Raw genomic sequence first — 12,543 nt, 5'->3', positions numbered from 1 at the left:
ATATGGGCGATTGTCATTTTTCTTAGTACTTGATTTCATGACATCATGTTATTGTCAACTCTTAGTGACCACATTGACCACGATGTCATCTTCACTAGTTACTGCTCCCACTGCACACAGCTACACGTTCCAACAAAATATAAGCAATTATAATTTTTACAGGAAAGAAGCTGTGCTTGACACTTGCCTATAAGAAAACAAGAAAACAATTTTTTTACAAAGCTGTTGAATCAAATACAGGCAGTCGTTCATTTTAAATGTTAGAATTCATCCAAGTGCAGTATTTGTATATTAGAAATTGGGTCAACACTGAATTAAGAATTGCTCCTTGCTTTGATAGGCATTTGTCAGTAACCTCAATTTTGGCACAAACACACTCCAAAACTTAATGGAAATGTAGCTAAAACGCTACCTTCATTTTTAATCACCACCAGGGTAACAACAAATCTCATGAAAAAGGTCACTGTGACACTAGTATAATAAAACTGGCAACAAAAAAGGTTCAGTAAAATTGAACAAGGCACCAACTTTCTGTGTGCTGAAAAAGTTCCAGTCTCCAAGATAAGGCAGCACAGGGATGGGCGGAATTTTAAGTTGGCTGGTAGTCTGGCAAGTAGCACCAGGCCAGCTTTGCTCAAGGCAGTCAGTGACAGCACCCCTGCCCACTCAGTGGAGCTGGGTATCCAGGCCGTATTTCTCGCAGAAATTGTCAGTGAAGGGAAGGCAGGTGAGGACCTCACACCACTGGCAGCGAATGGGGTAGAAGTAAAACAGCACCACCAGTCCGGAGAGGAGCCCCACGAAGACCAACTGGAAAATAATGATCTGACACCGTTTTCGGTACAGGTCAAATTTGCCAAAGCTGATGTATGGGAGGAAGGCAAAGGACAAGAAGAGGCCACTGATAAAGCCACAGATGTGAGCAAAGTTGTCTATCCAGGGGAGGAGGCCGAAGGCAAACAGGAACAGCACGATCACCAGTAGTTTGAAGAAGGCCCTCCAGGGTCGAGCCAAGATCTGCCAACTCTGGAAAAGCTCCACAAAGAGGCAGGCCAAGATGCCAAACTGGGAGCCTGCTGGGCCAACCTGCACAGGGGGTCACCATTAGACAGCCGCACTGCAGGGAAGGCTGGTTGGGCAGGACAGGCCCTACTCAAACCTGGTCAAGGCCCTGGCTTGTGCTGCCAAAAGCAACCCTGGGGGCTGCTTACAGGGGAGGCGGGGGGGGGGGCAGGAAGTATCTCAACTCCAACTCCAACAGTTTGTAAGATAACACACACCCCCCCCCAAAGGGAGGTAGGAAACAGCCAGGAGTGCCAAGACTGGGTTCTGTTCCCAGCCCCGTCTGCTTTCATCCAGCCTCTCCCAGAGGATGCTTTGCAAACAAACTGCCTGTGGCCCAGCCCCACACTGAGACGCGCTTTGCCTGGGAAGGAGGCACCTGTAGCTACACCAAGAGCCCCCTTTACGAGCTGCTAGTGAGACGCACCTCAGCCCGGTAGGGGAGAAAAATAGCGCTGGCCAGGTTGCCTGTGATGCCACTAAACAAGTAGATCAGGGAAATGCGGTGCCAGCCAGCCAGCTTCTCCAAGTCACGCAAGATGGTCATCTGGAAGCATACGGACACAAGGCAGTGCAGGATCCTATCACGCAAGGAAAAAATATGGTGACCAAGTGGGCCAAGGACTTGGGTTCCAAGGGAAAGGAGTTCGTGGCCCTTACCCTGCATGAAGGAACAGTGACAGCCACAGGCGGTAGACCTGATCTGGCACCTCGGGGTTGAGGAAGGGGAGGAGGCCACAGACGTCATCCATGCAGTGCACCTGGCAAAACAGAGTAACAGCCAGGTCAGAGAATGCCACCTGCTGGAGCCAGCTGAGAGAGAAATGGAGATACCTGGGAGCAAAGTGTGGCCTCTTCATGGAAGTAACCATGCATGAAGGTGCAGTATTCCCGTGAGGTGATCTCACACCTGGGAGGAAAGAACCAGATGCCCAGAAGTTAAGTCTTGCTGAAGTGGGGCGGATGCCGGCTGAGGCAGCAACAGCAAGCAAAATGCACTGATCGGAGCGAGCCAAAAGCTGGCATGGCTGAGCCTCCAGTCGCAGGAGGACGTGGTCCAAAGAAGGAGTAGAGCAGCCCCCTCCACGTCCCAGCAGAATGGGCTGGCTGCCCCGTCAGCCCTTTTGGGGGCCACCCACCCTACCTTCCCTTGGTGCCGATACAGCAGGGACGCCCGGTGATCACACAGTCCATGTGCAGGTGGTTGGTGTGGTTCCCAGCACTGTTGTTGGTGCAGATCTGGAAGAAGATGGGCAGGCCTTGCTCCTGGTCCTCAAAAGAAGGGCCCCCTGAGGCTCCTCCACTACCACCACCCCGCACTCCACAGACAGGCAGACATGGGGCAGCTGGGCAGAGCCAATCACTGCTCCCTGATCCTCCAGAAACCTACAGGCCATTTGGTGATGTCATCAGGCCACTCATGAGGGTCCATGGATGCTGGCTGCTCACACACCCTGCGGAGGGAGGGGTCCTGGGCAACTTTATGTGTGGGACGCAACAGCAGCCCCTCTGCCCCTGGCAAGAGCCGGAGCCCCACACACGTGGCCCTGCCCCCCCAACCTACCTGGGGTCTTGGTGGCACACAGAGCCAAACTTCCTCCTGCCCCCAGCCAGCAATGGAGTGCTCGGATGAATTGGCCACTTCACCCACACAGCCAAAGTGGACTGTAAAGCAGAGGGGCAGAAGTGGGCAGGAGCAGGGTCCCCAAGGGGTGCCCTCTCCCCCCCCCCCCAAAGCAGAGGACAGGCCAGTGGGAAGGATGGGAGGAGGAAGAGACAGTGAACCGGGCTTACGGAACACTCCTCCTCGGCCGTCTGCACACAGCCTGACTTGTCGTTGCGCACACAGCAGGCAGAATGCTTCTCTTTCTCACGGGCTGCGCGGATGAAGCTGTGCACCTGCTGGTCCTGTCGCATGCAAGGGGCAAACTTTGCTCCCAAATGGATGAGAGCTTCCTGAAAGAGCAGCAGAGTCTCAGCCGAAGCCCACAGAAAAAACGACTCCCAGACGAGGCTCTGGGCAGAAAAAAACTGAGCCATGGAGGGATGAGGCAGATGGGGCTGACACTCACCGAGCTGGGCCCTATCCAGAAATTCTCTTGCTGGACGTATTTCACGTTCTCATATATCCCCCGATTTCTCAGGACCTACCAGTAAAAAGGCCCATTGAAGAGAGGAGGAGATGGGCAGAATGCCCACCTCCGGCCCCTCCAGTAGAAGAAGAGGAAGGTCTCCTCAGAAGTAGAGGAGGTGCAGGTCCCTCATAGGACAAGGGAGGCCAAGGAGACCTGAGTCCTATTGCTCACCGAGTCCACTGTCTCGTGCTGCGAAAACCCCACAGGAGCAATCCCGTAGATGGAGACGGCCAGGATGGTGATGAGTGAATGCACAAAGGTGACCCAGTAGGTGAAGAATGGCCTGTGCGGAGTGGAGGATGATGGGGCAGTCAGGCCACAATCGGTTGCTCACCCTCCCAGGCACCCAGGCCTCCACCCACCGGTGGTCATCCATGTCCTCAATCTGCTGCTTCACAAAGCTATCGATGCGCTTGCGGTACGTCCGGTTGGTCAGCCGGCCCACCATGCCTAAGCCATAGGGACGCTTCTCTTTGGAAAAGAGTTTGCGAACAGGAACGGTGATGCGCTGGCCACGCCGCTGGAGGCCTAGGCTGACCACCTCTTGCCTCAGACGGACCTTTGGTTGCACTGAAGTCCCCACTTTCTGTTTCCGCCAGCCACGCTCCAGGGGCCTAGAAGATGGGGGGAGGGGGGGAGAGAGCAAGCTCATTCTTCAGAAAGAACTGGAATCTTGGACCAGCGTCCCCATACAGAGTGCTTAATTATGGCATGTACATCGCCTTTCACCTGGTATCTGAATGCAGAGTTTATGGGTTATCACAAATGGAACGGATGCAGCCAGGTCAGCCCCAAAAGGGTTGGGAGCCTGGAACACCCACCTTGCCTTCTTTTAGACTCCCCCTTGCACTCCGGGAGCCTCTGTCCCAACTGCAGGTCACCCTTCCAAAGGTCTGCAGCTTCTGGCCATCAGAGGAATCTCGGCCCAGGGCAATTGCAGGGTGGAAGTCTAGCAGCCACCCCTTTCCTTCCCCTAGAGGACTCTGGCTTGTCCCCTGCAAGACTCACAAGAGCAGGTGGCTTCTCTCTAGCTCGCTCCGGTCCAGAGCCCCCCCTGTGAGGGCTGGCTGAACCTGCAGCATCTTCGCCTCGGGGACCCTGAGGGCTGCTTCAGAGGGGGACTCAAAAACTTCATCAGGATATATGGACGGCTCTTCCAGCAGGACCCCTTCCTGGGCAAGGGAGGGAAGGTCCAGTGGTGAGGGGCTGCTGGGGCCACCAGCAGCTCCACCCCTCCCCTGTGGCTCAACTCCTACCCTGGCAAAGAAGGAGGTGTCAAGCTCATCTGGGAACTCCACGGTGAAGTCTTCCTCCAGAAAGCTGGCTGGAGTGAAGCTGCGCTGTCGGGTCCTGTGCAGGGTGCCATCTCTCACAGAACGGCCCTGGCACAGAGAGGTGTGCAAGAGACAGGACACATGCCATCCCTAAGCAGCCAAGGTGAGCCAGCCCGCTACAATTCATGTATGACACACTGACCATTCTCCATCAGCATGGCAAAAGGGGCTGGGTGTGGACTTCAAAGCCCTCCAGGACCTAAGGGTCCCTTACAAGCCTGCCCCAACTCCCAGAGGGCCTTTTTCAGCTCTCCTACCCCACTGGACCAGGACCAAGGACAGAACCAATGCTTCCAAAAAGTAATTACAAATCAGATACTTCAGCCAGCTCTGGATTCATTTCAGTGTGTCCCTCTTGCTGTTGCCAGCCCTGGGTGGAAGAGGCCGGCCACAACTGCTGACAAGACCGTGCATGCAGAATGCCAGGAAGGCTGCAAGCACTGGCCACGTTATGTGCAGAGAGGCCGGAACCTGGAGATGGCCCATCCCCTTCCCTCTCAGCCACTCACCTTCACTAGGGCTGCTGCTGCTCTGAAGCTCATCTTAGCCACTGACTCTCTCTTCCGCCGCCGAGGCCAGCGACCGAAGCCAGAGCGTGAACTGGTGAAGGAGCAGAGTGAGGCGGCTCCGGGCGTGGCCGGGGTGGGGGGCATGCTGCAGCCGTCGCAATCCTCGGCCACTCGGAAGGCCCGTCCACGGGCCAGGGGGTCAATTATCTGACAGCAGAGAGACGGAAATGGCCCTGAGGGCATCAGCCACGGTAGCCCCTCCACCAGCTGGGCTTCAACAGGTATTACAGGTTCCCAGGAGGAGCTTTGGGGGGCCACCAGGGGTAGAAGAGCAGGGAACAGGTGTCTTATCCCAGAACTGCTTCCCACACAGTGTCTGCATTTCCTTTGGACCTGCCACCACCCTTCCTTCCTCCGCCACAATTGTGATGCCAGGAAAGTCAACCCAGAGGCTGCTCACTCCATCCAACCAAAGCCATGTGACCCCCAGGCTACCTACTCTTTGCATGCCAGGTGGGCAAGGGGGCAGATAGAGTGGCGGGGGGGTCTCCGTGCTGGCCAGAGATATGTTGTCCTGGCTCGGAAGGTCCATTTCGCGGAGGGCCTGTGGCTTCAGCTTTCCGTAGCGCAGGCTGCAGTGGCGCAAGCTCTTCCGTTGCCATTTCTGAGGGGCATCGCTCCCCTTGCTGACCCCAAACCAGTCTGCTGTGCTCCTGATGAGAGAGTAGAGGGCCAAGAAGATGCCTCCCCTTCCAGCCACTTCATCCTCCAAATGCTCCGAGCCCAGAGTGAGGGATCAAACCCGGGGGGGGGGGAGTAGGGAGTGGTGGCCAGTGGGAGTGAGCTACAGAGTTTCTAGAATTGTCAGTAGTGCCTGCAGGACAGCAGTGTCCCAAGAGACTGGCCAGCAGTTTCTCGGCCCTGTGATGGATGCAGCCACTCATGGGCCAGGAACGGGATCGCAGCGCAGGAAGGGGTTCTTGGGAAGAGGAGGTCAGGGCCAACCTTTCACGATAGCCCTGAAGTAGATCCTGTCGCCCTCATTGGATGCGGCAAACACTGCGGCAGCTACACTGGGGAGGCAACGCGGCGGATGGAGCTACTGTTCAGCAGCACAACTGGACTAGGAGGCAATTGAGGTGGGGGGCAGGAACTGTGTGTTTTCCTGCACCTTCCCTGCCTCCTGGACAAGGTGCCTGTGGGGAATCTCTCCAGGGCTGCAGGTCAGAACAGGAGGGGGGGTGGGGAGGTCACAGGCTGCTTGCTGGCAACTGGAGCAGCTCTGCTGCCAGGACCCACATGCAGCTCACACGCATGCAGCCACTGGTACCTGAACAGTGTTCTGGGCAGTGAGTGGCGCTTTCTCAGGGGCTTCCTGCCCACCTGGTGCCCCCGAATGGGCAGGGTCTGAGTCCTCTCAAAGTGTACCTGTCTGCTGCAAAGGAGAGAGTCCTAAGGGGTGGGGAGGAAGGGGCTCCAGTGCCTCTTGGCTGGGCTAGAACAACTGGCTCCTCCAGACAATCCCTGGCACACAAGGAGGGGCAGAAAGCCATGTCTCACAGCTCAGGCCACCCACAGACACAGGGGCAACTGGAGGGCTGGGGCATCGGAGCTGCCTGGTAGATGTGGTGCCCCTTCCCAGCCTTTCATCTTCTGGATGGCATGCTCCCTTGATGCTCAGGCACCCTCTATCTGGATGCCCGCTTCCTTGGCTTCTGCCCACTTCTGCTTTCCTGGGCTTGGACAGAGGCACTAGGGAGTGAAGATGCCACTTTCTTTTCACAAGAGCAGGAAGACCGCGTAGCCCTTCTTGGGCACGACCCTCTGGCTCCTGCCTCCCTTCAGCTGAACTTTTCAGTTGAGGAAAAGAGCCGCAGGGGCCCTTCCCTCTCAAGGGTTTATCGCCAGGAAATGCAGTGGTAGAGAAGAGTTGCCACCCAATGGGGCAGGGAACACATGTGGCAATCCAGCTGCCAGGCATGCCTTGGCAGGGACCCAGTCCAGAAGTCTAGAACTGTGCCAAGGCACGGGCTCTGGGGCTTACCTCCGGATGGTCTGGGTGATGGATGTTTGTCGCTGCAGGACAGGCCGCCGTGCCTCGCTGTAGGCAGCAGGAAAGAGGCTGTTCTCCGCAGGCATGCTGACGCTTCGGAAGAAGGCCTGGCGCTTCAAGGGCTGCAAAGGAATGGTGCCCGGGCATCAGAGCACTGGCAGCCAAATGCAGAGGGTGACTGCTGAGGTGGCCCCCAACGCTCAGCCAACTTCCATACAGCCCCTCCAAGGAATTCCCCAATCCTGCAGAAGATCCGCCCAGCCTTTGGGGAGGTAGGAGCAGCTGGAGAGTCGGTGGGAAGGCAGAGCAGTGCTCACACCTGGCTGGCCGGCCAGGTACCTGGAGTGAGGCTGGTTCCTCTGCTGTAGCCAAGAGCGGGGCCACTGGAATGTCCAGTTTCAGCCAAGGAGGCTTCTTCCTCTGCAAGCTGCTGGAGCTGTCCCGGAGGCCCTCAGCCATCTTTCCTCTTCAGAAGCCCAGCCTAGAGGGGGCAGAGTTTATGGGCAAACAAAGCAAGGGCCAAGGCAAGTTTGCTTGTGGCCAAAAGCACAGACTCTCTTCCCCCTCAACTGGAAGGCCTGGCCTGAGACCCATCCTGTCACCCAAAGCCACCTGGGCATGGGGCCACTTGGCCTCTTGAGATCCAGGGGCCACTGGGAACAAGCCTACATTCAGTAGCTGAGGCTCCACTTGGCTTGAAGCTAAGCTGGGTTTGCGTTAACTAGCAAAATGATCCCACACCTGCACAGACCTGACCCTGAGAAACAGCCCTTCCAAACGCCTGGTGGCAAAGGGCCTCCCAAGTCCTCTGGGTTAAGGAATCAGCTTCATTAGCCATAGCAGACAGAAAGCACAACCAATTAAGCTCATTCTACTTTACCTGCAAAGCTACACTGGCAGAATTTTGCCAGTCCCGCCATCCCCCTCCCAGCCTGAGAAGCTAGGCAGGGCCCCTCCTGAGCCTCTCGCCCTGCCCGCTCTCCAGCTGTGGGCTCTGCTGCCTCTTCCCGGACCGTTCCCTAGGCAGCCTCTCTTCGCCCCGTCTCCCACAAAGACATTTTGGGACTGTAGAAGCCTGTCTGGAGCAAAGGCGACATGCTGCCCACAGCCACCCATCACCACAGCTGCCTTTGGCCATTTCCATCCTCTTCCGGTCCAGGAGTTTCCCACCAAAAGGAGGAAGCAACTAAAGCAGCCTGTCTGTTCTAGGGAATGAAAGGAAGCCGGGCTGGTCAGAGGGAGAGACCGCCTCCCTTCCCAGAGGGATCCTTCCCTCATGGGGCCCTTCTAGCAAGCAAGGCTGGGTCAGGAGAATTTTCTGGCACACACAACCAGCCAGCTACCTTCCAGTGGTCTACTCCACACCCCTCCATGCCCAGACCCCTGGCTCAGGGACAGCTTCCAGACCTCAGGCTGACCTCTATTACAAGCTATGCCTGCTGCATCTGAGGCAATCCCACCCACTTTCCTCAGCTCCTTTCCAGATGATAACAACAACAACAATAAAGTTGGATAGGACCTTGGACGTCTTCTAGTCCAACCCCCCCACTCAGGCAGGAAACCCCACACCATTTCAGACAAAAGTGCTTGACCCACAGCAACATTTCCAACCAGCCAGGGCATGACCAAAGGCAGAAAAAAAGCCATGAATGGAAACCACAAAGCCAGACTCCATTTCGATTTGCTGCAGATCTTAGGTTACCTCTCCCATGTTACACACACCCACTGATGGGAGGGGGCCTCCTCCTGCTTTTATTGCTCCCTAGCCTGCCTGCCTGCCTGTCCTATATTTCCCCCCACCCTGATGATGGAAAAGTTGAGAAAGCTTCTTCCTGACTGCCCTTCTCTGCTGAGAGTGGGTGGGAACCATTGGCCTAGCCTCTGCAAATATGCACCAAGCCAAGAGGGAACATGGTAGGGAGCAAAGACAGCAATGAGTTGGGTCCGAATTTGCACTCAAGTCCCTTGCACAGCACCCTGAAGGGCTGGGGATTGATGGAGCTGCCTGCCCTCAGTGGGGCTCCAGGCTGTGTGTGTGTGGGGGTGTGTGTGCCGCCTTCTTCCTTCCAGGGTAGGAGCAGCAGGCCTGGGATGAGACAGTGCTCAGAACTGGGAAGTTCCCACTTTGGCCAGAACCAGAAAATCCAGTTGAGGCTTTAGATTCTTCCCACAGCTTCACATTTTCTCAGGAGGGCCTGCAGGAGCCAGCAGCCTGGCTGCATCTGAGCCACAACAGCAGTGCATTTGTTTCAGCTCAGTGGGAGAAGTGCCAAAAAGTGCTGCCCTCTCCTCCTTGGTGTTTCTCTATCTACAAAAACAAAACGATGCAGACCTTGTCATCCATGCAAACCCCTTCCCCATAGAAGGCCCATTCACACACACACTGGACCTTGCAAGAACAAGCTTCTCTGTGTTTTATTTAGAAATACACATTTCTAAACTGCTGCATGGGAATGTATGAGAGGGTGAGACCAGCTGTCTCTAGCCGGGTGCACCCACCCATCACACAAGCAGAGACATTCTGGAGAGGGGGACTCCTGTGGCACTCTTGCAAAAGGGTTTCTGGGCACTTTGCCCCTTCAGAAAAAATGCCATGGGGGAAGGATCAGTTACAAAGCTCCAATTTAAGCCTGACTTCATTTCAATTAAAAATAAATCTTTTCTGTTAAAAAGTCAAAGGCAGAAGGTGAGGGGCACTGACAAGCGCTAGGTGATCCCTTGCAGGAAGAAGGGACTCACAGTATGAGGGGCACAATGGCCCCAGCCAGCTCCATATTCCATTTACATAGTTCTGGCCCAGAAACTCCAGGGCTTGCCCCTGCCCCTGCCCCGCCCCCGGCTGCACTCCTCTCTCTGCTGGAGGACAAAAACAGGAAGGGCAGAATTCCAGTTGTTGGCCCAGCCATCTCACTAGAGAGGCCTTTCCATAGAATCATCCTCCGTGGTGCCAGAAGACCCTGCAGGATGCCCAGACCCTGCCCCCCCCCCGCCCTGTGCTTGCTGGAGTCAAGACTCCAAAGCAAGCAAAGCAGAGCCCTTCCCAATCAGATGCCCTCTCCTGTCTTCATGTTGAGGTAGAATCTGCCTTTCTGTTGCTCCCCTCCATTCCTCAGTGCTCTGGCAGGCCTGACCTTCGCCTGTGCAATGTCCAGGAAAGAGCTGTGCTCGCCCCATCCTCTCTCTTTCTGCAGGCCCCCCACCCCGCCCCTCTCCTCAGGGGACTTGCTGTCTAGCCTCATGCCTTCATACCAACCAAAGTAGGAAAGCCTCCTGCGATTAGGAAACTACGCCTCCACCTGCTTCTCTCTCCTAGGGCCTGTGGCTAGGCACAGCCTCAGCATCCTTCCACCCCTGCTGTTGCCCACCCGCCCCTAGGTTGCCACAATGCCCAGTCAGTCTCTAGACGGGAAAGCACCAGGAGGCAGAGTCTGCCTCCACTTCTTCTCTCCCCCACCCCAGTGCGAGCTTTCAGAACTCTCCCCCTCACTCCCCAGCTTGCCTGTCGTAGCAATGCTATTCTCGCTTGTAGGCTTAGCCTTGGGAACTCCACAGGCTATGCCTAGGAAAGAAAGGGGTAAAAGATTTCAAGGAAAAGGATTAGTCCAGCCACGTCAGAGCAAAACCTCCCTTTTGTGGTCCCAGCCACAACTGTATGCCACAATAGGAAATCCAAGAGATTGGGGGGGGGGCAGTTTAGCTTCTCCAGCAACCAGCTGTGCTGCTGTGAGCAGTTGGACTAAGAGGAAAAGGTCCAATTTGTTTGTCTCACCCAGCCGGGCATGATTGGCTTGGCTTCCTAGGGACTTCTCTCAAAGAATTCAGCTGGCTGTGTGGGCTCTGGATGGGGCAGATCAGGGTGTTCCTGGAGCAGAATTTTCTTCCTTCCGTGTCTGGGTCTGGGGTTCCCATGACCAGTACCAGGCGCTCTGTGCTACTTTCCAGTGTTTGCCTTGGGGAGAAATACTCCCTTTGGTTTTAAGCCCCATCAAGGCAGATCCCCTCTGCCACCTGGAAACTAAGTAGGAAACTCAAGGGAAGCCTGGGACCCAGGCAGAGACGGACGAAAATTAGGAAGAAGAAAAAAAACCCGACCCCAGCCGCAAGCATTAGCTCTCGTTCTTCGGGTTGGAAGCGTTGAGCCTCCACGGCCCCCTAACAGCCGCCGCCGAGGGTGGCTGTCGCTCTGCAGCTGCTGGGAAAGCCCCCACCGCAAGACCGATAAATCAGGGTTCAGAATCAGTCAGGGAGGAGGCCGCAGCTGGAGCGTCGTTGAACTTTCCAACTTAGCTGGAACGGCTCCCAATCGGCCTACGGAGCTTGAGCGGCCGAGAACCAGCCAGGCGAAGGGCGGCGGCCCGCTCGTTGCTTCTGCCCGCCGGTACGGTCGAGCCGAGCCGAGCCCCCAAGTACCGCCCGTCTCGGAGGGGGAAACGGGCCGCAGATACTCCCCGCTAGACGTGGCCCGGACGAGAACCAGCCAGCCGATGGGCGCCCCAGCAGGCGGCCGGGGACGGCCAGGCTTCCTGCCACCGCCGGAGCCCACGCCAGCAACCGCCGCGTCCTTGGAGCCCGTCCGGGGAGGGAAGCCCGCTGCCCAGGCCGCGTCGCCCGCTGTTAACGGGGCAAGGCGGCCACGGGGCCCGGCGCTGCCCTCCTGCCCCACCCGAACTCACCGCGGGGCTGGGGCTGCCCACCGCTCCAGCCGGGGCCGTCCAGGGAGCGCTGGCCGGACGGCCATTCAGCGAGGAGGGCCGGCCTCGGCGCAGCCGGCCTGCAGACCGAAGGGCGGCCCGGCGCAGAAGGCGGGCCGGGCCGGGCGTGACTCAGGCCTCAGGAATGCGCCGGGCGGAGAAGCGGCTCCCTCCGCCCGCCAGCCTCGCCTCCGCCCGGCGCCACTGCGGGCGGAAAAGCGCCGAGCTGGAGTTCGGCCGCCCGGGCGGGGAGATGGGCCGGGGCTACCGGCGGAGCGACCTTCTCCTCGCCCTCCTTGCCTCGGACGCGGCCCCGGGTCGCTACCTGCTACCCTGCCGACCTGGGCCTAAGCCGGACCGCCCGGTCGGGGCTCTGCTCAGGAGGCCGCGAAATGCTTTCCGGGGCTTCTCTCGCCTGGCGGGGGAGGGGGCGGGGGTCGTGCCTGCTAATCCTTTGGGCCGGAGAAGGAAAAGCGGGAAAGCCCCCCCCCCACCCCTCTTCCCACTCAGGCGGCAGCCCCATCCTGCCCTGGAAGAGCTCTTGAGAAGAGGCAGCTGGCAGCCAGGCGCTGCGGGGTTCCTGGGGGGCTTTGGCTAGGGGCTCCTGACAGAAAGCCATGAATTCCCCTTTGTAACCAGTGCTGGCACTGCAGAGAAGGCTGAGCAGCCCAACAACGTGCCCATTGTAGCCATGCTACCCCTTAAGGGTGTGGGTGGGTGTGCCCCTCCTCATGGGGTGCCCATCCAGGCAGGGAAGGG

At 57.5% G+C, this 12,543-nt stretch overlaps 1 protein-coding gene across 6 annotated transcripts; it reads right to left on the bottom strand.

Annotated features, from left to right (window-relative positions):
• Positions 1–389: 389 nt before the first annotated feature.
• RHBDF1 (rhomboid 5 homolog 1) lies at positions 390–12,370 on the bottom strand. Of its 6 annotated transcripts, none has more exons than XM_081337991.1 (19): positions 11,767–12,367; positions 7,433–7,574; positions 7,085–7,215; positions 6,371–6,475; positions 5,540–5,753; positions 5,041–5,247; positions 4,454–4,579; positions 4,206–4,369; positions 3,560–3,811; positions 3,369–3,480; positions 3,135–3,209; positions 2,857–3,018; positions 2,627–2,727; positions 2,453–2,516; positions 2,207–2,301; positions 1,897–1,972; positions 1,723–1,823; positions 1,490–1,643; positions 390–1,086 (listed from the first exon to the last, which is right to left on the bottom strand). In XM_081337991.1, the coding sequence occupies exons 2-19, from the start codon at positions 7,550–7,552 to the stop codon at positions 667–669; spliced, it is 2,679 nt and encodes an 892-aa protein (XP_081194117.1). In that variant the 5' UTR covers positions 7,553–7,574; positions 11,767–12,367; the 3' UTR covers positions 390–666. The 6 variants fall into 6 exon arrangements, with proteins under 6 accessions (XP_081194117.1, XP_081194118.1, XP_081194116.1 ...); XM_081337992.1 differs by having other exon boundaries at positions 6,371–6,472; XM_081337990.1 differs by having other exon boundaries at positions 1,490–1,823; positions 1,897–1,973; positions 2,212–2,301; positions 11,767–12,370.
• Positions 12,371–12,543: the final 173 nt, after the last annotated feature.

Source organism: Vipera berus (genome assembly GCF_964194415.1).
Source record: "Vipera berus genome assembly, chromosome: 13".
NCBI classification, from domain to species: Eukaryota; Metazoa; Chordata; class Lepidosauria; order Squamata; family Viperidae; genus Vipera; species Vipera berus.
The sequence above is the reverse complement of the archived record's forward strand: the minus strand, read 5'-3'. Positions and strand labels throughout refer to the sequence as shown.

Excerpts from the sequence above, each read along its gene's own strand:
- RHBDF1 (XM_081337990.1), bottom strand. The coding sequence starts at position 7,552 with ATGGCTGAGGGCCTCCGGGACAGCTCCAGCAGCTTGCAGAGGAAGAAG. Across the intron at positions 7,216-7,432 it reads AGGAACCAGCCTCACTCCAG|CCCTTGAAGCGCCAGGCCTT; the intron begins GTACCTGGCCGG and ends ATTCCTTTGCAG. Across the intron at positions 3,481-3,559 it reads GAGGACATGGATGACCACCG|GCCATTCTTCACCTACTGGG; the intron begins GTGGGTGGAGGC and ends CACTCCGCACAG.